The 23873-nt window shown below is 31.8% G+C and overlaps 2 protein-coding genes across 2 annotated transcripts; both read right to left on the reverse strand.

The window, feature by feature from the left end:
• Positions 1-6295: 6295 nt before the first annotated feature.
• Positions 6296-7339, reverse strand: LOC120194601 (protein MOTHER of FT and TFL1-like). The gene is made up of 4 exons (XM_039196862.1): positions 7078-7339; positions 6933-6994; positions 6783-6823; positions 6296-6688 (listed from the first exon to the last, which is right to left on the reverse strand). The coding sequence occupies exons 1-4, from the start codon at positions 7276-7278 to the stop codon at positions 6465-6467; spliced, it is 528 nt and encodes a 175-aa protein (XP_039052793.1). The 5' UTR covers positions 7279-7339; the 3' UTR covers positions 6296-6464.
• A 5863-nt stretch (positions 7340-13202) lies between these two features.
• Positions 13203-14516, reverse strand: LOC120194597 (transcription factor MYB102-like). The gene is made up of 3 exons (XM_039196859.1): positions 14343-14516; positions 14105-14234; positions 13203-14021 (listed from the first exon to the last, which is right to left on the reverse strand). Exons 1-3 carry the CDS (start codon positions 14473-14475, stop codon positions 13241-13243), a joined length of 1044 nt encoding a protein of 347 aa, XP_039052790.1. The 5' UTR covers positions 14476-14516; the 3' UTR covers positions 13203-13240.
• Positions 14517-23873: the final 9357 nt, after the last annotated feature.

The raw sequence follows: 23873 nt of genomic DNA on the forward strand, positions 1-23873 counted from the left end.
ATTTATTGTCAAACGTTCTATATTTTTTAAAACAAATATTGTCACATGTAAACATTTTAAATTAATTAAATAAAAATATTTACACCCAAATGTTTTTGAAAGAAATTATATAAAATAATATCTAAAATAAAATCAATATTATTTTAAAACAATATAGGTACTTTTTTATTACGTCATTATTTTATACAACATACTATTTTAGTAAAATCTAAAATTAATATAATCAAATAATTGTATATATCTCCCGATAAGATTTCTTAAGCAAAATCCATTTTGTAACGTGTAACGTTTGCGTGATTCCCTTGCTCTCAAGGTCACCAATTGTGGAGTACATTGTTTTGACCTTTCAGGTTGCCGGTGGTGAGCCGTGGGATTCGAAGGGAACCGGCAGAATAGAACTAAATGAGAACGAACACTCAAATAATTTTTTAAAGATTATTATTTCAAATAATTTAGTTTTAACATATTACGTATTTGACGTTAATACAGAACTAGCATTTAATTACTTTTTAAAATACCTTTAAATATTTCAATAAAAAAAAACCCCTCAATTACTCAGACAATTAAAAAAACACTGTCTAGATTACAGAGTACTCCACGATCCATGTTATATTTGTGCATAGACAGGATAGAATAAACAGAAAGCGATGCAGAAGTTGAGATGTAAAATTGTAGAATGACTGGGAGGTTACTGATCCACCGTTGATATGGTAGCTACTGGAGGTGCTGTGAATCTTTATTAATTGAATAACATCATATAGTTGTGATGATTTCTTGCATTTAAGACTTAAGAGAGTGGATTCGTTTGTTTTCCCTTATAAAAACGCATTAAAATTTGTAATAAAGCTTTCAATATCAGTGTATAATTTTTATAAAAACAGAGATAAAACACGAATCAAACGGCATTAATATTAAGGAATTTGTTATTATATTCCAATTTGAGTATAAAAAAATGTTAAATATATAATTGTTTATTGTCAAATGATTGAGATTATAAGAACAAATATTACATTGTACTTACCTCAAATGTATAAAAGAAATTGTATTAAAGCTTTCAATTTTTTTATTAATCTGGGATTAGTATAAGATAATACTGTTTAAAGATAACTCTCAATGCCCAGACTCCTGGTATTACTGGTGTTCGAACTTGAAACCTTAAAGAATGACAACAATTCCGTTTCCACTGAAGTTACTCAGTTCGTGCAAAACTTCCAATTTCTACAAGTGAATAATTTGTTTAAAATATAGAGATAACTATACAAATTGATCCTTAAATTTTAAAACTAGTATGCAAATTTTAAAACCCTTTATATCAATTATCAATTTATTAATATCATTTTTATTTTGATCATTTCGTTAAAACGTTGTTAACTCTACTAATTAAAAAAAAATCTAATCTATTTTTTAGGGTCTTGAGAATTAGACCCGTGATCTTCACACAAAAAAAATTCTAGAAGATCACATGTTCAATTTCTAAGGTTTTAAAAGATCAATAGAATTAACAATACATAATGGAAAAATAAAAATGAAATGATATTTGATAGTTAAAAACTTATAAAATGTTTTCGACTTTAAAAACTAATTTAAAATGAAATCATAATTTAGAGACCTGATATAAAATATTTTAAAATTTAAGAACTAATTGAAAATTGAGATTATAGTTTGAGACTCTAAAAATGTGAAATTAATTTATTGGTTTTGAAATTTAATAAAATGAAATTACCGTGGCCCACTTATAAAGGGGGGTGTTCTAATTTTGACATTTTATGTTCAATTATATGACCAACCTTGTCCTGCCTCAGTTGCGTTTACTTAGTAAACAGCAACGATGATGAAACGAAGATTCTGAGACGTTAAGGCAACGGAAGCTAAATTAGGGTGGGTTTAGGTCGGAGCAGATAGGAAGGACCTTCCGGTTCAAAAATCAATGACTTTACTTACCAGCTATTCAGAACCTAGTTATTATAGCTATCTAATCATGGATGATCAAATATGGAATTTCAAAGCAGAACCTAAGCAAATGAAAGGAGAAGCAAAATTAAAATTAAAATATAGACAGCGGACTGGTGCTTTTGACAAATTGACGAAGCTAGTACAGATGTTTTTTTTTTTTTTTGAAAGATGTCGAGATAGGAAAAAGAGGAAAGATGTCGGGGGTACCTGGGTCCAGATGTCACTATTCAGGAAAATTTTTTATATAAAATGATGAATTTAAAATATAATAAATAATTATATGATTATTTTATAATTTTTAATAGTCGATAGAATAAAAAAAAGTAACATTCTATAGTTTAAGGATTATTTTGTAACTTTTGATAGTCAGAATGATTAACTAAACAACATCCTATAGTCATAGATTATTTTTATATTTTACCTTAAATTTTAAATATAGTTACTTAATTTTTATGAAAATATTTAATAAGTAAATCAATTTATTATTAAGATTAAATTATTATAATAAATATACAAAATGAGTATAAACATAATATGAATAAAGTATCACATAAAAATAATATCTGAACAAGATATATTAATATTATGAATGTATCATAAATATACAATTATGTCAAATTTTGCATAAATAAAGTATACACATATTAACATTTAAATATATATAATCTTTTAAATATAATTAAAATAAAATATATATCACGATTAGAACAACAATATAAATGTTTTTTTTTTAAAAAAATGAAATATGAGCAACTTGATTAATTGACCAAATATAATTGCTCCTGATGTGAATATGTTTTAGTAAAAAGGAGATAAAAAAATGTGAATAACATTAGTTATTTTTCTAATTATCCCCAAACATAACTTAAAGATATTGATTAATTATCCAATAAAAGATTATTTTCAATTATAAATTCATCAATTCTATTGTAATAAAAAAAAATTCATTAATTAGTCGAGTGAATAAGGATATTCATGTTGTTCCAAGTTATATAAATTCGAATATAGATATTTGTCTTAGAATATAATATATCTCTACTTAATCTTAAAATATTAAAAATAAAATAATATAAAAGATAAATAACATGAATTATTTATTCAAATTACTCTAAATTATAATTTTAAATACATTAATTATTTATTTTATAAATTCTACCAAAAATCACAATAATTATATTATTTAGGTGGGACAAGATTAAAACAGAGGAAGATAACTTTTATTACCTTTTCCTACTATGCATATAAGGTCTTTTCAAACTTCACCCAAAGTCACAATTTAATTACATTGCTTCAGTGGCACATAATTAAAGAAAATGGATATCACTATGCATATAAGATATTTTCAGTTTTTATTTTTACTCTTATCATTCAACAGGGACCGAGGAAATATTAGAAAAAAGAAAATTGATGTTGGCCTTCAGCAATATTTGCAGTTGCCATATAATGATACAGAACCCGGTTCGGCTGTTGCTCATTAGGAGAAATAACCTATTCTGTTCGTGGGAAAACCTGGAAGTCGGATGGACTCCGTGACTCAAGTTTATGGAGAATCAGAGCGTCTTTTGTTCTTCTAAAATTTTTGGTCCAATAGTATTTTTACTTCTTATTAGTTTAAAATTAAGTTAAACCAAAATTTTACCGTATTATTTTGAACTTAAATAATTTCCGGGTGTCGTTTGCCTCAACACCGACGGTGCTTTTCTTCCTTCCTCCGGTAATGGTACAACAGGAGGTCTTTCCCGAAACTAGACAGTTTCTTGTTTATTTGCTTTCAGGCAGTATATTGGGAAATCCACTGTGCTTGACACTAAGTTATGGGCAATTCTCATCGGCCTCCGCCTTGCCTGGACCAATGGCTTTTCTCGTGTTCTAGTTCAAACAGACAGCTCGGATGCCTTGAGTTTGTTATCTCCTCCTTCTAAAGATAGCCCCCTCAGCCTCATTAGATCAATTGCCCTCGTCTATGATCGGCAATGGCATGCCACGTTCCACAGGATTTATCGTGAAACAAATGCGGCTGCTGACTTTATTGCGAAGATGGACACTCCGAAAGATGGTCCTACCCTAGTTTTCGGCTCCTTTTACCCCCGTCTTCAAGCGCTCCTCCACCGGGACATTCATGGGCCCCCTTATTTTCGTATAACTCGTGCAACGTAAGGGTCGATGACCCTTCTTTCATTCAAAATAAATAAATAAATAAATAATTCTCTCTCTCAACATCTGATCAGATATTTGTTTTTGGATAGACTAAATTAAACTTTGATGGATGTTGTAAAGGTAGAGGAGGAACAGGTAGCATTGGAGGCGTCTTTGGGAACCACAAGGATGAATTTTCACTTGGATATTCTGAACCTATAAGGAGAACCACAAGCACTATTGGGGAACTATCTGCGTTACGATTTACGAAGAGGCTTGGAGTTGATATTGGAAAATGGTCGGACCGATGTAGGACTCGAAGGCGATGCCAAGACATTAATTTGCATAGTTGTCCGTTGGAGAAAGCTTAAATGTGCCCGACTACAAAAATATATTAGCCACATAAACTTGATCATACCAGAGAAGCTCCGGTATTTTTAAATAAAAAGAATAATAAGTGGAAAATAAAAAAAAATTAAAAGACGACATCATCATCTATGTTAATTTTTTAATAGTGTAACAAAAAAGAAACAAAATGTAACATTAAGTATGATTTTGAAAAAAAAAATTATATGACCAAAATAGAAATAAAAATAATGAGTGACTAAATAAAAATTTTGTCCTTTTTTAATTATATATATTTGTAATTTTAGAGGGTCCTGGACAGGTACCCCTCCGACGGAAGCTTAACAATTGCGTCTGTGATTTCATATCTATATGGAAGGCAAGAGAGCTTTTGATAAGTTTGCTCAAATTGAACATCATTCTTCGTAGACGATGAACCGATTCCGATTATAATACAGTTGAAAAATAAACTCCACAGGCGACGGTATAATAGATCATTCTTCGTAGACGATAAACCGATTCCGATTATAATACATTGTACATTTCACTATTTGTTGATTCCTCTTCCAGTCTGCAATTTTTCTTTCTTGCCAAATATGCTTAATCTAAGCATATGCATCCCTTTTTTTCACATGTAACTTCACTGTATATAAATATATAATCAAATTCAGATGTTAATATATTAAGTCGTACCTTTTGAGATATGAGTTTAACCTACCAATCAAATGGTCCCTACCCGGAACCTGGAATTATAAAGAAAATCATGGTATACAAGATAATGAGTTGGATAGTTGGATGTGAGGTTTAAAGGTAGTACAAAATTGATGGTTTCCGGTACAAGAAATGAGTACTACAGACTCGAGTTGCTCAAATGCATTCCACTTTCATTTGGATCACCGCAAAGATGGGGAATCAAAATATTAAAAAATGCTGCTAACATGTAAATTAAGGGGACATGCTGTTTCAAGTAATATGGCAGTACAAGTCAAATTCAAAATTGCATGTACTGCTACTCGTTTATGAGCTTGTTCTGCAACATATATACACACACTGACAAACTAATCGCTCGGCTGAATATGCTTGGATCCTTTAAATGGAACTGAATCAAGCCTATGGAGATTCCCGGAAGGAACGAACATCATTGAGTGCAGCGTTGATGAATTCTGTTACTTTCTGGGATGAATTCACCAGCGCTGCATTCAATTATGCTTTTTTCAGTTCAGGAACAAATGCATATCAAAACTCAAGATTCAAGATAATTATAAATGCTCCAGGTTATGTCTCTCTTTGTTGATTAGCTTCCCCCTCCCCTATATGGAGAAGTAAAACCTTGGGAGAAATTCTTCCGTCATTTTCTAGAATCCAGAGACCAACAGCTCTTATCTTTTCTAGTTTTTCCAGGTCAAAAAAACAGATGCCAAGTGTAAACTGCACAACTAGACTGAGGATTTGATGACTACCCCAATACCATTAATTGGTGTTGAAATCAGGCAGCATGCAAGATTGGAACCAGGTATAAAGAGGCCCTCGACTGCTACGAAGTCTTGTCTCTTTGGTCTATAGAGTTTCTCAAAAAAAAAATAGGATAAGTTTCCCATATTTTATCATTACCCCTTTCCCTTCGTTGAGGTGACGGATTGGTTTTTCAGTTCGTAGCCATGAAAATTTATACTGTAATAGCAATCGGACTTGTAAAAATTGACGGATTAGTGTCACATTCAAACGATTCCAGCATGGATTCAGACTTCAGAGCCTGGTTAATAATGGAACTTGGCAATTAAGTTGAATGCTTGATCAATCGGTTCACTTTGACATTGCCCAAATCCCATCTCATCACAAAATGTATAAAGTAAATACAAGCAAACAAAAAATTCACTTTTTTATTATTCCCACATCAATCAAATTCAAACAAAATGAATAAAATTACATACATACATACATACATACACACAAACAGACAACAGCCTTCTATTATGTAACCTTTAAAAGAATGTATCACAAGATCTACCCAATAGACTGTAAGTTAAGAGCTAACGTTTCTTCACTGATGATTCCTTCTGTGAATTGAAATACACTGCAGCAACTGGAAGCCCCAGCCTATTTTGAGCAGCAAATCGGCGAGTGCTGAAGTTGGCACGCACATCTGCCACTTGAATCCTTCCTTCCATGGTTTCTTCCTGCTTAAAGACTGCCAAAATATAGCGGTGAATCCCTGTAGGAGGTTGTGGTCCCATGTAAGCCACCAACTCACTTCCTGTATCAGATGAACATTTAGATCAAATGAATTTGAATCTCTATGCCCTGATAATGATTGAGATGTAAGAAACATATCAATGGCGAAGCTATACCTTTGGTAGCATCATGTCCCTCAGGAATATCTACAACAAGCCTGCAACATAAACATTATTTTTAACAAATTTTACGTTGTAAGAAACTAAAACTTTCCCACTCTTACAGATGCAGTGGCAGGTATAAGCATAAAATGGCTTATAAATTACCAATGAAGCCACTCTCTCCATCGAGGTTCGCTTGGACTTGGGGCATCCGGGTCAACCATAACCTACAAATCATCGCCAAAGGTAAGAAGCCTGTTTAGATCACTGCAAAGTTATGTGTAAACACAAGTTTGAAAGAAATGCATACGAGAGTGTACAAGTTGGAAGAGAATGGATGGCCAAGAATTTGGACATGAGGTTTATCAGCAGCTACAGATGGCTTGATGTCACAGCCATTAGTTACTTGCTTGTTGCCGAACTGGACAGTGAACTCCGATGCCGGAGTGAACATGTCGAGCACATCTCCGATCACTCCGCCAACAACCAGTGTCCCAACGGACCGCGCCATAGTGTATACTAGACTAGATATTTGTGTTTTGTCTTTGATTGAAGTAGTCAGATTTATATAGTTTGGGAATTTTCCCTCTCGGTTTGCAAAGTCCAAGTACCTTTGGGGTAACAGTAAGTAACCAAGTGAAATTGGCCAGTTGGGTTTTGCCGATACCTGACACGTTGAGGGACAACTTTGCTGAACTTTGCACGTTGCCTTGTCCACGATTGAAAGTGCCAAGCGGACACGTGTTGGTAATTTGGACATGCGTCGGTCATCTGCCGGCAACCGAATTCCTCAAAATGACTGAACTATCCTGTAATCTATTTCATAATTACAACGCCTGTTTCCTTGTGTTGGCTGTTGCTTATGTCAAGTCTCAAGGGTCAGATATAGATTCCACTGTTACCAAACTATTAACAAAAGACTTGGGATCAAGTGTGCAAAATCTACAATCAAACCACTAAAGGAAAAGTGGGGAATTCATGTTGGTCGACGGTTATTGTTTTATATGGAAAGGCTACATGAAAGCAAGCAAGATCAACATCATCAACCATATATTTTAATGGCAGAACACACAATTTGGTGGCATAATCGGATGCATTAATGGGCTTAGTCAAATGGATAATGGAGAAGTTTGTTTGGATCATTAATAATATCCATCATTTTGGATGCTTCCAGTAACCATTATTTAGTAGTCTTATCTTATATTTTTACAATTAATTAATTAATTTGATTAAACTAAAATAATAAGGAAAGCCTAACCAGTCACACTTCGACTTAGTTTCATTTTCTTTCTAATTCCTGACTTGCCTGCTTACCATAACCAAAGCTTATGCAAAATAAAACTTAATTCCTAAAACTAAAAGGGTCTTATTAACCATAATTAATAATTCACTCATAACCCTTAAGGAGTCCTATCCACATCCTTTGTTTCAATTCAACTTCCTAATTCAATCCACCCTTCAACTTTTCTTTTCTTTTATGGTCAATGTAGTTGAACCATCACGTACTACACTTCCATTGGGTTACTATCTTCAAGTAAGCACAATAACTGTTAACTTTCAACCATAAACCGAAAAATTTTCCTTCACAAATCTATAGCTTTCATTGAAACATAGGTCATTTCTTTTTCTTCTTGCACTAGTACACTTCTCATACCAGTACGAGAGACGCCACTATAAATCATGTAATCCTTGTAGTTTGCAGAACTTATCACACTTTTCTTATTTTAACAGTCTGCGCTAATTGTAAAGGAGTAATATTATGTATTAATCTATTCACTAACATCTCCGTCAATTGCCAATTCCAACAAAATTCAAGCCCGTTCACTTTAAATTGAAAGTTTCAATTTATCTTATTTTTTTATATTTTCTATTGATAAAATATTTTTTATTTTTAAAACTTTATAAATTCATTCTCCCTTGAAATTTTAAAAATTGATTCCCTAACATTACAAATATGCATCCATCCCAATACAAACTATTTTGACACTTTCCCCGGGTTCGTGCAACGATCCATATTCAATTTGCTATCCAAAATCAGCCGGCATGCGGTCATCACCCACACTTGCATGTATCTATGGCTTCTATTTGCACATATACTGACAGTGGGCTACATCAATGGTCTAAGCCCATGAACCACCATAAATATTAATCCACCGTTCATTCAAAGTTCTACACGAATGAGAGAGTTTTCATTTGGTGACTAACACAAATAACGATTCAACGGCATATGTGCTACTTGTCAATAATTAATAGCCATAGCAGCCGAGGCTGTTCACACATAGGAAGCCACTTCATTTATTTTTTTATTTAGAAATCAACTTTCAAACAAACAACATATGCATGTCTGCTTCTCTAATTGAAGCAGACAAAATCCTTCCTTTAGAAAAAATCATCATCTTTATCTATTCTATATTCTAAAATATCATCCCAATAACGTGAAAAGTTAATCAAAAGTCCCATTTTTAAAAAAAATCCACGAACATATAATAATTTCAACGATCTCACATTTGTTTTCTGACCCAATTTTTTTCACATTTTCTTGCACTGGTTGTCATCTAAAAAGCAACAAAGAGAAAAACATGAAAAGCAAGTAACAAAAATAAAACAATGGCAAATTAGGGCAGAAACCCACTTTAGAGGGAGTTGCCGGTCAGTGGTTCAAAATGTTTGAAAGAAGAAAATTTCTTTGGGCGGTCGAGAAAATGGAAACGGACAATGGGAGGGTGTCCTTTTCTCAGGCGCTGGTCGGCTCATTCCCACAGATAATAAATACAACACTATTTCAATCTTGACGCATAAAAACGATAAATGATTATTTTGCGTATAGATGACGTAAAGCTTACATTATTACAAGGGCAGTGGGAACTTTCGGGTCAAAAGAAGAATTATGTTTCTGTCCGTACCAGTAGAAGTAGATAGGGAAGTTGGTCTGCTTGTAACACGTATTGAACAAAATAAAGAAGCGAGGCCATGCACGAGTTTTATGAGAGATAAATGAAAAATACACTTTCTCTTTTTCGAAATTAAAGACTTCAATTAGCCGGGAGACGTATAATCGGAGAACATTTGGTGCTTTGCGCCGCGTACGTACAAGGATCCTGTACCTTGGACGACATGCCATTCGAAGAAAACATATCTTTTTCACTGCATTTACTGACAAATATTACTACGAACTACTAACACTAATTATTTTTGACCCGCAACTTATAATCAAACGAGACAAATTAACTACAGCATGTTTAGAATTTGTACTCGAAATCCCCGTACAGTGTTTTCCTTTTAAAACTACTAATGAGTGTTAATCATTGATTACCCTGAAATGTTATTGATTAATTTATTGCATAAAACCCTACACCCCACAGGCAACAAGCAAAAGTAGTACTTATGACATGATCATTGAAAAGAGAGAATCGGCGAGTTCCAGTGTTACCTGTCAATGACAAGGGATCTCTCCAAAACTCTGGATACCAATCTCTGTTACCGTACTTAACAACTGATCAGCATAGGCGTGAATTCGAAGAGTTATGGATTTTTCATAAAAATTTGAAGAATTATATTAAAATTTTCAAATATTATAAAAATTCTATATATTTAAGATGTGATTTCTAAGTAGGGATGGCAATGGGATGGTTTCGGGCTGGGCATTGGTCCCCCGTCCTCGTCCCCTTTTAAAAAAACTCGTATTCGTCCCCGCCTAAAAAACCGCTAGAATTTAAATGGGGATCCACATCGGGTAATCGGGGAAAATCGCAGGGAAACGGTCCGGCCCCTTTAGCATAAACGATTATTTAAACGGATATCTTGCCGGGTATCGGGCCAGATATATATATTTAAACTAAATATATAAATATTATATATAATTTAAATTAAATTAATTAATATTATATATATATAATAATTATTTTTAATATTTATCGGGTCGGATATTAGGCCGGGTATTCAGGTAATCGGGGCGGGGATTATCAAACTCGTCTCTGTTTCCGTTTAAAACATTCAATTTTTCCCGTCCTCGTTTATCATCCCGAATCGACCCGTTTAATTCGTTTTTTGATTTTTCCCAGACGGATTCAATTTTTTTTTGCCATCCCTATTTTTAAGCAAAAAAATAATAATGATTGGTTGAGCCACGTGTCCACCCAAATGCTGTGGTGATTGAGACATTAAGCTCAAGGTTTGACAAGTGAAGCATGGGATCATGGGCGTGAAGAGAGATGATGACGCCAGAACAGCACAAGAGGCACGCCATGTTTTTCAATGAAAGCAATCGCAATGGTGGTCCCATCCTCCACCTGCGCTTAAGGTGGCCGCCAGTACATCGACAAGTGCCCCTTTACCTTTTTGTTTACTATTTTCAGGTCAAACCTCGGCCATTATCTTAACCCCCATGCATATTTTACTTTATCAATAATCACTCCTCCGAAAAAGACAGTAGCCATTACAGGTTGCATGGACACGTGTCCGATATCTGACGAGTCCGGTCCCGGAAATCCTTCTAGAATTTGACTTATTTTCTTGATATTTGACCCAAGATCTTTCTCGCGTATGATTGTTTATCTTTTTGTTTTCGATGGTATTAATGATTAATACCGACTCTTTTGGTTAATATTTTTTTTTTGGTGCTGCTTGGAAAGCTTTCTAGTTATAGGTAGGGGTGAGCAAAACTCAATTCATCTCAAAAAATTGATTTTTTTTTAACTTAACTCGACTCGAATTAATTTCGAGTTCTAATTTCATAAGTACGGCTCAATTCAAAATAAAATTCAAGTTCAATCTGAGTTGTAAAATACAACTCGAATATTAACTTGAATAACTCAAAATTTTTAGTAATTAGTAGATTGATTTTCAAATTTGAATTGAGTCTCTCGATTTTTTATCATAAATGTATATCACATATGAAAAACATATAAATAAATACACATGTATTGTATATGGTCATAAAAAAACCATTTAAATTAGAATCAAATCATATCATAATATTATAAATATTTATAATTAAATTTAAACAAAAACTCAAAAATTAGACTCGACTCGAAAAAATTTATAGTGAACTTCGAGGTATAAAATAGAATTCGTTAACTCGAATAACTTAAATTTTTTGACTTACTCGACTCGATAACCCTAGTTATAGGCAAAGATTGCCTATATCAGGGAAGTGCAAAATGTTAGATGTTTTTATTTATTTTGTGCCGTAACAATATGAACAGAGCTTATGTTTTCATTAATAAGTTGTCCTTTATTTAAAATATATTTCGAGATTTGAATAAAAATATTTTTTTCTCTTATGATATTAAATGTTTATAAAATTTTCATAATTCATTTAGTCGTACATATATTTCACATGTCAATAAACTTTATTATTTTTGTGATTAAGTGATATTAATGTCATTTAATTTAATTTTAGTGTCTAAAAAGAGTATTGTTTTTTTTAACGTCTTATGTTCGAGCAGTTAAGTCTGCAGGGTCCGTGAATTGTCAATAATTAAGAAATAATATCAATAAATATTATTCATATAATCCTTCTAGACTATTAAAAAATTATAGATATATAGGATGATTATGTCATGCTCGACGAGTACCGATGAACACTAGTAATTTAATTTATAAAATTTTAAAATTATAAAGTACTCAAATTGTAATTATAAATTAGTTAAAAATCTAAATGTAAATTATTTAAAATAAAATATTAACTCCTAAATTTAAAAATCTAAAAAAAAATTGCTTTGAAGTCGTCATCGTCGTCGCCGTCGCTGTTGTTGTTGTTGCTATTGTCATCGTTACTATTATTGTCATCATTGTTGTTATCGTCGTTGCTATTATTGACACTGATGTTATCACTATCACAACAGTTGTTGTTGTTGCCGTCACTGCTACTGCCATCATTATTATTGATGTCGTCACTGTCGCTATTGCTGCCACCGTCGTTGTTGTCGTCGTCACCGCTGCTATCGCCGCGTCAATGCAAAAAAAATAATTTTGGATTTTTTTAATTTATGGGTTAATATTTGATCTAAATATTATTTAAAATAAGATTATAAAAAATAATGTAATTTATATTTTATTTTAAATAATTTACGTTTAAATTTTTAACTAATTTATAATCACACGTTAAGTACTTTATAATTTTAAAGTTATAAATTAAATTAATTGTACTTTAATTGTGTTCATCGATACTCGTCAATCGTTGTAGAATTTTCCATATATATATATATATACTAAAAAATAAGATGTAGAAATAAATAAAAATATCGTGGACGTAAAGTATCAATAATGCAAACTTCCCATTAATGGATGTGAATAAGAAAATCTTGAAGAGGCAGGATAGGATCTTGCTTCATCATACTTTAGGCTTCGTAAAAATGTAACAAAATTATTTATTACAATAGAATTTTACAAGTATCTACAACTCCACTGAATCCAAACAAAAACCAGGAAAAAAAGGACTCCTTTTTTGAGTTTTTTTTTTTATTTTGGACCTACATGAAATCATTAACATCCAAAAAATCTGGGATTTCAAACTTCAAAAGGTTGCTGCCGTAGCTGTCTCTTTCGTCTTCAGTGCCGCTACCGTTGTTGCATGTCGAATTCGAATTCAGTGGAGTTGGACTCGATGAAGGCGTCGATAAAACCGACGCGAAGCCGAAACTCAGGTTGCTGTTGTTGGAATGGAAATTCGAGGTCTCTGATAATGAAGGATCCATGACAGTTTGATGGTATTGATTAGAGCCGTAATAGTCATAGTTTGGCGGTGCCGGCACGTAATCTTCCCTCAAATTTGAAGGCAACGCATCGCCTTGCAAGTCATTTAAGTCCGAGAAATTCGATGGGAATGGGTCCATATTCACGAGTTGTGCTTCATTTGAAAATGGATTAATACTGCAAGGACTAATATTCAACGAGGTGTAGGCTGGGAGTTGTTGGACTTGCGTTGGCAGATCATGGTTCGATTGCATTAATGGTTGGTATTGGTTTTGGACTTGGGAACTGCAAAGCTGCGATGACATGAAAGAAGTGGCAAGCTTTAGAAGCTCAGGGTTAACCAAGGAATTGACTCCGAGTAGCCTTGAAATGCTAACTGGGGACTGGTGGTAAAGAGAGGAGCTTAGAATTGAGGAGAGGTCAAGGAGATCCAGTCGAGTACTATGAGTGACCGGATCGATCCCCATCCGTAGAAGCCTCTTTCTGATGTGTGTGTTCCAATAGTTTTTTATTTCATTGTCTGTTCTTCCGGGCAACCGAGCGGCAATGGCAGACCACCTATAAATATTCAAAACATAACATTAATTGATAAGAAAACAAAGGTAGAAGTAGAACTACAAAATAGCAAAAAGTAAACTTACTTATTGCCCAATATCCTGTGTAGCTGAATGATTGTCTCTTCTTCTTCGAAAGAAAATTTCCCTCTCTTGATATCAGGCCTCAAGTAATTTGTCCATCGAAGACGACAACTCTTTCCGCATCTTTGAAGACCTATTGTATATTAACCATTCAAAATACTGAAACCAATTAGCATAGAGTCCATTACATTTTACAAAAAAAAAAAAAGGAACATAAACCAAAACAGTAGTAAATACATACCGGCATTCTTTGGCAGAGTTCTCCAATTCCCATACCCATGCTTTTGAATATAATTAATCAACTTCTGATCCTCCTCTTGCGTCCATGGCCCTTTCTTTAGCCCATTTTTGTCACAGCAAGGTGATCTTCCCATGGTGATTGTTGCAGTTTCCTTACAAAAAGCTTTGCCTTTTGGTTATGATATTACAGTAATACGGCTTTGCCTTTTCGTGCGGGGAACGTACTTGTATAAATAGCAATAAGTGAAGGGGTAAAATAACATAAGCTAACTAATAAGGATTCGGTACCGTCCACTGTTTATCACCGTGGCAACGTGTCCTCCTTCTGAGGTAAAAAGAATGAACTTAATTTTCCGGCGAAGAGAGTTTTAGATAACTATGTATTTCATGTGTGTTAATATATTGAGAAAATAAATATTGAAATGCTGCATTGACTAGCTGTCACCAATATGAAATTGCCACGTGCCCCTTTCTCCCTTCGAATTTGCATGGCTGCGATTTTACGAAGATTGGGTTTGACTTCTTTGAGTTGTGTGACTAACTATTGTCTGAATGAAAAGACCATTTTCCCCACGGAAGCAGGACCAATTACGTTCCCACCAGTGAAGGGTAATAACATCATTTTCTCCCCTTTTTAATGATCAATGGATTAAATGCTTTATTTTGAGGGAGATGAAAATGCTTTATATTATTATTAGTATTAAGTAATAAATGCGTGCAGAGTATTTAATTGGAGGGATGGCAATAATGGAGTTGGGTGTTTGCCGAAATATATGAACATCAGGAACCATTGAAAAAAGAGATGTCCTCCAAGGCAAGATATAATTCAGCAAACAAATTTTTGGAATGATTTCCCTTCATTAGCGTTGGATCCATGTTTATTATAAATACATAGTATTAATAAGTAAATTATAATAATGATTTTACTGAAACTAATTGATTAAAAATAAATAAATTGTCAATTAAGCTTTGAGACCTTTAATTAATTTGAGTTGGATGAGTTAGTTAATTAATTTTGTGATTATAATGGTTGATTTTTCATATGTATTAAAAAATATAATTTTAAAACACGTTTGGTACGTGTAATTAGAATTAGGAGCCTAAAAGTTGGTTCTTGTATTTGCAATTCTTACTTTTTAGTGCTAATTTCTGGCTTCACACTGTAATTAGTCAACACATATAAAACAAAGGAAGCACAATAAAACGAAAGACAATAAAGTTTGATTTTTGCGTATTTATTTATAACTGTAGTCCATCTTGGTTTGACTTTCTATCTTTTTTTTTTTTTAATGTGAATAATGTCTTCACCATTTTTATCTGTCATTCTTTGGTATAACGTAGCTACCTTCTTCAAAACCCAATTACGATCAAACTTGAGAAAACATACTTGATCGGCACTAGGCCCGAGATAGGGAAAGCTACCTCAACAATTACTTTTTTTTAATAATCACCATATACATTTTTAAAAGCAAAGTTGAGTGCAATTGTCAAGTAATTATAAGAAATTAGATACAAGGCAAACACGTTAGCTTAGTGTTGTGGTCCTCGTTTTGGGAATAACTTGTAAACTTGAATTAAACAATGCCAAAAGTAATGCAACGTTTTAGAGTGAAGTTAAGATTGGTCCTTTGCCGCAATTAAAAATATAACCGAGTGGTCTAAATTCTCAGCCACATTTGAAATATGAGGCGATTTCGTGTCATATACCCAGCAAAACGTCGAGAATTCAACTTGGTTGACTTGATGGAGCAATTATTATTGACGTTAAACTGAAGTGTGCATGAGGTGTAGCATCTCTGGAAACCATTGTATATTATGACAATTTGTTCCAAGTTTCGATCTACCAATTGGCAGACTCTCTCGTTCACATCAACAGCTTCAAAACAATCACGACGGATCATAAATTTATATTTGAACGAGCTGATGGTGTGTAAGAGTTAAAACACTGCAAACTAACTGTGAGTGGAATATCGTTTGATGTGGGTGAGACCCCATTTTTGGTGTTTCTGCCACTGGCTTTTGACCAAGTGTAGTTGGTTCAACCGCTAGTCGTGTATATATTAACGACGATAAAGGCACTATTGATCGGTCTACATTTTTAGTAAAAACTAGAAAACTACGGATTTGCCATAAAATAAATGTATGTGGTAGAATCTAGGAAGGTACATGTCCAAAGCGGGACCAAAAAGGTTAACTATTAATTAATTATAATACACATTTAATATTTTATCATTTTCATATTGGACACGTGTGAATCAACTACGTGTTTGTTGGAAGTTAAAACTACAGTGTCCATTGCCGATCCAATACAGGCAGTCCTTTCCTTGCATTTTATAAATCTTTCGTTAATTTTACGATGTTTTGTTTTGCATATAAGTGTGAAGTCACGTGAACACACTATTTACTTCTGCTTTGCCTTTTATACAATAAATAGACATATCATTTTAGGTTAATTACGTTTGTACGTGGTCCAATCATATTCTATTCATTAGCTTACATTATTATCTTTCGCTTTAACCCAATCCCACCTTCTCCAATTACCTTTTCTTAATATCATATCATATCATGATCCGTACGATCAATAATTATAAAAAAAACTGACTTTCTTGGTTAAACATCCAAGGTCACTAACTACTCAAAGAAAAAGAAAAGTCAAGGACCTAAATTACATTTAGGGATGGATTGGAGTCAATCGTAGTGTTCAAATTTATTTGATCTGTTGATCCATAAAAATAATTGCATAATTTTTAGAATACTTAGGGTTCAATTAGTTTTAGAAAATATAAGTTATTATTTTTAGAAAACAAATAACGTTGAAGATTAGAAAATAATTTATGGAAAATGAAAACAAAAATAAGTGAAACTATTAAAATATAAAAATATATTTTCAGTATTTCCTTTAAAATTGTTTTGGAAATATCAAAAATAGGAAAACATGAGATTTAGATTTTAACTTAATTTACACATTCAAATCCTTTAAACAATATTTTTTGACTTAATGGTATATGAATCCCTCAAACTTCTACAAAAAATAATATGGTTCTTGAGCTTTGATACACTCAATTTGATCCTTAGATTATTTTTTAATAATTTAATTTTGTTGTATTTTTATATTTAATATATTAATAATTGTTTATATTTTATATTTAAATATTTTCTTAATTTTTCTAAAATATCAAGTCTTTAAACATTTTAAAAGAATCAATTAGGTCCTCGAACTTAGCCAAAAAGTCAATTAAGCACCTCTACAACATCATTGTCCATCATGTACTACCATAACATGATCGTGAACCATCACATCAATATTATAGATTGTCATGTATGCTTTGTGAATTGTCACGTAAACATCGTGATAGTCAAGGTTTGATTATGTTAATCAAAAAGTTAGATTGATTTTTTTATTAGTTTAAGGGTCCATTAAGTGTAAAAAAGTTTAAGGACTACACTAGTTCCCCCCCCCACCAAAAAAAGTTTGAGAGCCTTAAAGACCACTAAACATATTTTCTATTTTAACGACTCTTTTGCGTGTTTTTGTTTTCTGCAATATTTTTGTATTTTTTTAATTTAATATATATCCAATATGCATTAACATTATATTTTTTATTATATAAAAAAATTTTGTTATAAATTTCTTATCAACTTTATTCTTTTATGTTTACATAACTCACATATAAAATTTATTTAATGAAATTTTAAATAATTATATTTTAATATAATTATTTAATAACTATTTATTCATTTCTATTTAAAAAAAAGGAGAAATCAAATATATTTTAATTATTTTTATTTCTGAATTGAAATTTTTATTTATATTAATCAAACATGTTTTTTCATTTTCAGAAAACTAAAAATGAGAATTATTTTTTGAAAATAAATACAGAAAATAAAAATATAAAATATTTTCTAGAACGAAACAAATTCCTAAATTAATATATATAATACGATTCTATCTTTTACAAGTCATTGGTCGTGTCTTGGGTCGCAATTTTTGACTCTTCTGGCGAATGGGTATTAGATATTTTTTTTATCTTATATTACACTTTTAATTCTCGGTTCTTAAATTATTTTAACTTAACATCCTAAATTTTTAGCTTCTTTAATTATTTTATATTATAAATTCTTAAGTTATTAAATTTTTTCACTCTAAAATTTTAAATTATTTTTCAAAATATTTATTTTAATCTTAACTCATTCTAAATTTAGTCGTACTTTTTTTAATTTTATTTTTCTGAATTTTTAAATTTTATCTTTGAATTATTTAATTTGTTTCTTTATTTTATTGTATATTATGTAATTTAGACTATTAATTTAAAAAATATATATATATAATTTTAAAATATCATATATTTTAATTTTAATTTATTTTTCTAAATTTTAAGTTTTTTATTTTTATATATTTTAAAAATATAATTTAAGAAAAAACAAGATAAATATAAACAGATATATAAAATAATTCACATAAGAAAAACACACAAAAAATCACATAAAATAAATAAACACACAAAAATATTATATTGGGCTTAAATATAAAATAAATGACTAAATTATATCGTTTTTTTTTTCAAATAGGTGCCTAAAGTATTTTTTGGACCATCCAGGTGCCTAACGTTACTAACGTAACCACTTTAGGTACCCAGACCATAACAGTCGTTAAATGAAAACCGTTATACATTCATTTGCTGAATGTGGCAATGTATTGAGTTAATCGATTGACGAATATAGCCAAGAGGGGGTGAATTGGCAATTAAAATTTCGGTGAAAGCTTTTGCAGAAAATTGAAAATATTTGCACAACAATTTAGAGTGGTTCGACTTTCTCAACCAAAGTCTACGTCCACTACCTTAGCTATCCACACTAAGGATTTTCCAAAAATTCACTAATTTGTCTTTCTTTTGAGGACAAAGAGTAACCTTACAAATCCCTCAAGAATTATACCCCAAAATCTTGAGAATACTCTCTCTCCCAAAGCAAAACAATACAAATTTTGCAAACTTACAAGAAAATCATCAAAAGGCAAGATGTTTGCACAATTCTAGAACAAAGAAAGAACACTCAAGAATAATACAATTGAGCACAATAAGTGTTCTTGAAAGCAAAAATGAATATTGAATGAAATATGCTTGAAAATGCTCAAACTTGAGATTTGATGCTTTCTCTCTTGATTCTTGTTGATTGTTGTTTCTTGTTTTTGATCAATGGCTTCTAAGCTTGTTTAAATACTCCTTCAATTGATTCTGAACGTTGGGGATGATTAGTGGAGTCAATAGAGCCGTTTAAGTGTGAAAACAATTAATAAAACTGCTTGAAGTGTGGGGGGAATCGGTACCCCTCATAGGGAATCAATTCTTGCAGTGTAAAAATTAAAATATTTCGACCGTTATACAAGGGGGAATCGGTACCCCCTGGGGGGAATCGTTCCCTCTGAGCAATCTGTTATTTCTCGGAGCCAAACCATTCAGGGGGAATCGGTACCCCTGGAGGGGAATCAGTTCCCTCTGGGCAGTCTGCCATTTTGGTTTGAGATTTATTAAGAAATGCTTTTTGGCTTGATTAAGGCTCGAAATATTTTGTAAATTTGTTTAGAAGATTAAAGCATATTTTTACACTTTAGTAAGGATTAAAATGAACTTTGAAAGACTTGGAGTAATATTTTGAAATTCGAATAATTATATCGAATATACTTAGAAAATATTTTGTAAAATCTTAAAATTCATTTAACTTAATTTGTTATATTGAAACATCAAAATGTTTTCAACAATCCCCCCCTTTTTGATATAACAAAACATTTTAGTAATTTTAAGATTTGATAATAAATTTTGAAATCAAGTTTTAAAATTACCCCCCTTACTTTAACACTTCTCCCCCTTTTTGTTAAATCAAAAAGGTTTTTGAAAAATTAAGCCAATTGATAGATTAAGATAAAGCGTAAGCTGCTAAGATCACAATCAAGAGAAATGTTAGCCATTAGTTTCATAATCAAATATTCATAAACAATGTGAAATGGCAAAAATTGGTCATAATGCAACTAATATGTAAATGATGCAAAAATTAACATTAAGCTCATAATGAAAGTTAAAACCAAACCAAAAATATAAGCATGTAAGTTCAAATATCCAATCATCCAAAAAATTCAAACATCCAAAATAAAACAATCCATGAATATCAAAATGTTTCACAATTTAAAGTTCTGAGTTCGGGGTTCAGTTCAAGCAAACTAACGCAAGATAGGTCTAGTTGTCCAAAGGAGGATCGGAAGGAGTAGGATAATGTGCTCGTACTTCAAGTGTGAGAGATTCCATACGTTCACGTTTTTCTCGTATTTTGTATGACTCAAAATAAGTATGGTACCTATGGTATAGATCTTGTCTATGACTAGGTACATTGAAACAAGAGTTCAGAATGGTCATATTTGGGTCATTTGGATTAGGTGGAGGAATAAGAGGTCGATTTTGACTTGAGTGACTAGACGATGTCCTAGGTCATTTAGGATTTGACATGGTTTAAGAATCGGAATAGAATATGTAACCTATAAATTTAAACACATGTATACAATATAATCAAACCCAAGACTCAAATGAGTCCTCAAAATTTCAAGGTTCTCTAAACTGAATCCTAAAGGGCAGTGTTTTGAAAAACTATTTGGAAAATAATGTTTGAAAATCATAATACGTATAGTTTTTATTTTATGAAAACAACATAATTGAATCAAAAACATCAATTAAAATAACAATTTTCTAATTTTTTATTTCAAAATGTAAAGATAATTTTTGAAAACTTTAGTGTTTTTGACGAAATTGGTTGTAAAATCATCATATAACCAATGCCCGATGTAATGTTTATCTTAGAACTAATCAAAACTAGTCCTAAGTTCAAAAATCAATGAAAAAGAGGATTTTGAAATATTACCTTGAAAATTTGGATTTTATGAAAATGTGATATTGTTTGCACGAAATTAATGATGCTAGCAGGTTTAGGAGTTGAAAACTGAGTGAAATCCGACTTGAAACCGTTGTTTTTAGGCGAAGAGAAGATTTAGGTATGATAGAGAGTGAATGGCGTGAGAGAAGAGGATAAAGGTTTTTGAGAGAAAACGGTTTATTTGAGTGTAATAAACCAGACCCCGTGGGGGTATCGATTCCCTAAAGGGGGAATCAGTTCCCATTCAAATGGGGAATCGGTTCCCCTTCAAGGGGGTATCGATTCATCCTACTCTAAAATTCAAAAATCTGTATTTTAAACACTCAAAATGCTAAATTAATTTGCTCTAGTGGTATTGGCAACTCATATATTGAAAATTAATCATGTTCAATCAATCAATTTTATCCTTAAACTACATTTGAACATAAAATTAATTTTCACTAAGAATCATAAAACTCCCCCTAACTAATAACAAAGAATGCAATCAAAATTATTATTATTATAAGCATTTTCATTTATTCTTAAAAGTGCTAAAATTAAATTAAACACTAAGTGAAGATAGGTCAGTTAAACCTAATTCTCTCCTAAGTGTCCAAAATCTTTGTCTAAAGGTTTTGTAAAGATATCCGCTAATTGGTGCAAAGTATCAACAAATTTTAGAACTACATCTTCTTTAGCGACATGGTCTCTAATGAAGTGATGTCTAATTTCAATATGCTTAGTTCTAGAGTGTTGGATGAGATTTTTAGTGAGACAAATAGCACTAGTATTGTCACACTTGATAGGAATGGTACCTACTTCAATTTCATAATCAAAAAGTTGTTGTTTCATCCATAAAACTTGTGCACAACAACTACCCACTGAAATGTATTCCGCTTCAGTGGTAAATAATGCAACACAATTTTGTTTCTTTGAAAACCAAGAAATCAACATATTTCCTAGGAATTGGTAAGTACCAGAGGTGCTTTTCCTATCTATTTTGCATCCTTTATAATCCGCATCAGAGAAGGCATGCAAGCTAAAGCTAGAGTCTCTAGGATACCAAAGTCCTAAACTAGGAGTATTATTAAGGTATCTAAATATTCTCTTAACATGTAGTAAATGTGATTCATTAGGGCATGATTGAAATCTAGCACATAAGAAAACACTAAACATAATGTCCGGTCTACTTGCGGTTAGATAAAGCAAAGAATCAATCATTGACCTATATAATTTAACATCCACACATTTACCTCCTTCATCTTTGTCAAGCTTTGTTGATGAGCTCATTTGAGTGACATGAGATTTCCCATTCAAACTTCTTGAGCATATCCTTGACGTACTTAGCTTGATTTGTGAAAATGCCATCTTTTCTTTGCTTGATTTGGAGTCCCAAGAAAAATGAGAGCTCCCCCATCATACTCATCTCGAATTCACTTTGCATTAGCTTAGAAAATTCTTGGCAAATAACATCATTAGTAGAACCAAATATTATATCATCAACATAAATTTGAACTACTAATAAATCTTTACCTTTATGCTTTAAAAATAATGTAGTGTCAACCTTCCCTTTTGAAAAAACCTTTTTCAATTAAAAAGTTTGGCAATCTTTCATACCAAGCTCTAGGAGCTTGTTTTAAACCATAAAGTGCTTTTGTCAATTTAAGAACATGGTTTGGAAATTTTGAATCTTCAAAACCAGGAGGTTGTTCCACATACACTTCTTCTTTTATAAAAGCATTTAAAAATGCACTTTTAACATCCATTTGATATAATTTAAATTCATTGAAACATGAAAATGCTAATAATATTCTAATTGTTTCCATCCTAGCTACGAGAGCATATGTTTCATCATAATCTATGCCTTCTTCTTGAGTATAGCCTTGTTTTTCACTATATTACCACTTTCATCAAACTTATTCCTAAATACCCATCTAGTACCTACAGTAGACTTATTACTAGGCCTTTCAACTAATGTCCATACTTTACTTCTCTCAATTGATTTAACTCTTATTGCATAGCCATAATCCAATGTTCATCATTTAATGCTTATTTAATATTCTTAGGCTCTATGCATGAAATAAATGCAACATAATTACATATATTTCTAAGAGAAGATCGAGTTGTTACCCCTTTGGATGGATCACCTATTATTTCACCATCTTTGACATAGTTGTATTCCCTTGGATAAGAGACCTCCTTTTCTTCAATGGTTAGATTCTCGAGAAGATCTTGAGTTTCCTCATCTTTCGTTTCCTCATCTTTTGTTTCTTCCTTTGATGATGGTTCTCCAACGTCATGTCCAACGTCATTTATGTTTATAATACCTACATCATCATTCACACAAGAATCCTTCATCGGAAGGAGATTATTAGACTCTTCTATAACTAAATTTCTTTTATTAAATACTCGATAAGCTTTAGAATTTAAGGAATAACCCAGAAAATTCCTTCATCACTTTTAGCATCTAATTTGCCAAGATTGTCTTTACCGTTGTTTCAAACAAAACATTTACATCCAAAATGATGAAAATAGCTAATGTTAGGCTTTTTATTTTTAAAAAGTTCATACAAAGTTTTCTTCAAAATAGGCCTAATCATTACTCGATTAATAACATAACAAGCATTATTTGTGG

The sequence above is a fragment of the Hibiscus syriacus genome, unplaced genomic scaffold (genome assembly GCF_006381635.1).
Source record: "Hibiscus syriacus cultivar Baekdansim isolate YM2019G1 unplaced genomic scaffold, ASM638163v2 tig00117000_pilon, whole genome shotgun sequence".
NCBI lineage: Eukaryota > Viridiplantae > Streptophyta > Magnoliopsida > Malvales > Malvaceae > Hibiscus > Hibiscus syriacus.

Excerpts from the sequence above, each read along its gene's own strand:
- LOC120194601 (XM_039196862.1), bottom strand. The coding sequence starts at position 7,278 with ATGGCGCGGTCCGTTGGGACACTGGTTGTTGGCGGAGTGATCGGAGAT. Across the intron at positions 6,995-7,077 it reads CTTCCAACTTGTACACTCTC|GTTATGGTTGACCCGGATGC; the intron begins GTATGCATTTCT and ends GATGATTTGTAG. Across the intron at positions 6,824-6,932 it reads TGGAGAGAGTGGCTTCATTG|GCTTGTTGTAGATATTCCTG; the intron begins GTAATTTATAAG and ends TTTATGTTGCAG.
- LOC120194597 (XM_039196859.1), bottom strand. The coding sequence starts at position 14,475 with ATGGGAAGATCACCTTGCTGTGACAAAAATGGGCTAAAGAAAGGGCCA. Across the intron at positions 14,235-14,342 it reads AACTCTGCCAAAGAATGCCG|GTCTTCAAAGATGCGGAAAG; the intron begins GTATGTATTTAC and ends AATATACAATAG. Across the intron at positions 14,022-14,104 it reads CACAGGATATTGGGCAATAA|GTGGTCTGCCATTGCCGCTC; the intron begins GTAAGTTTACTT and ends GAATATTTATAG.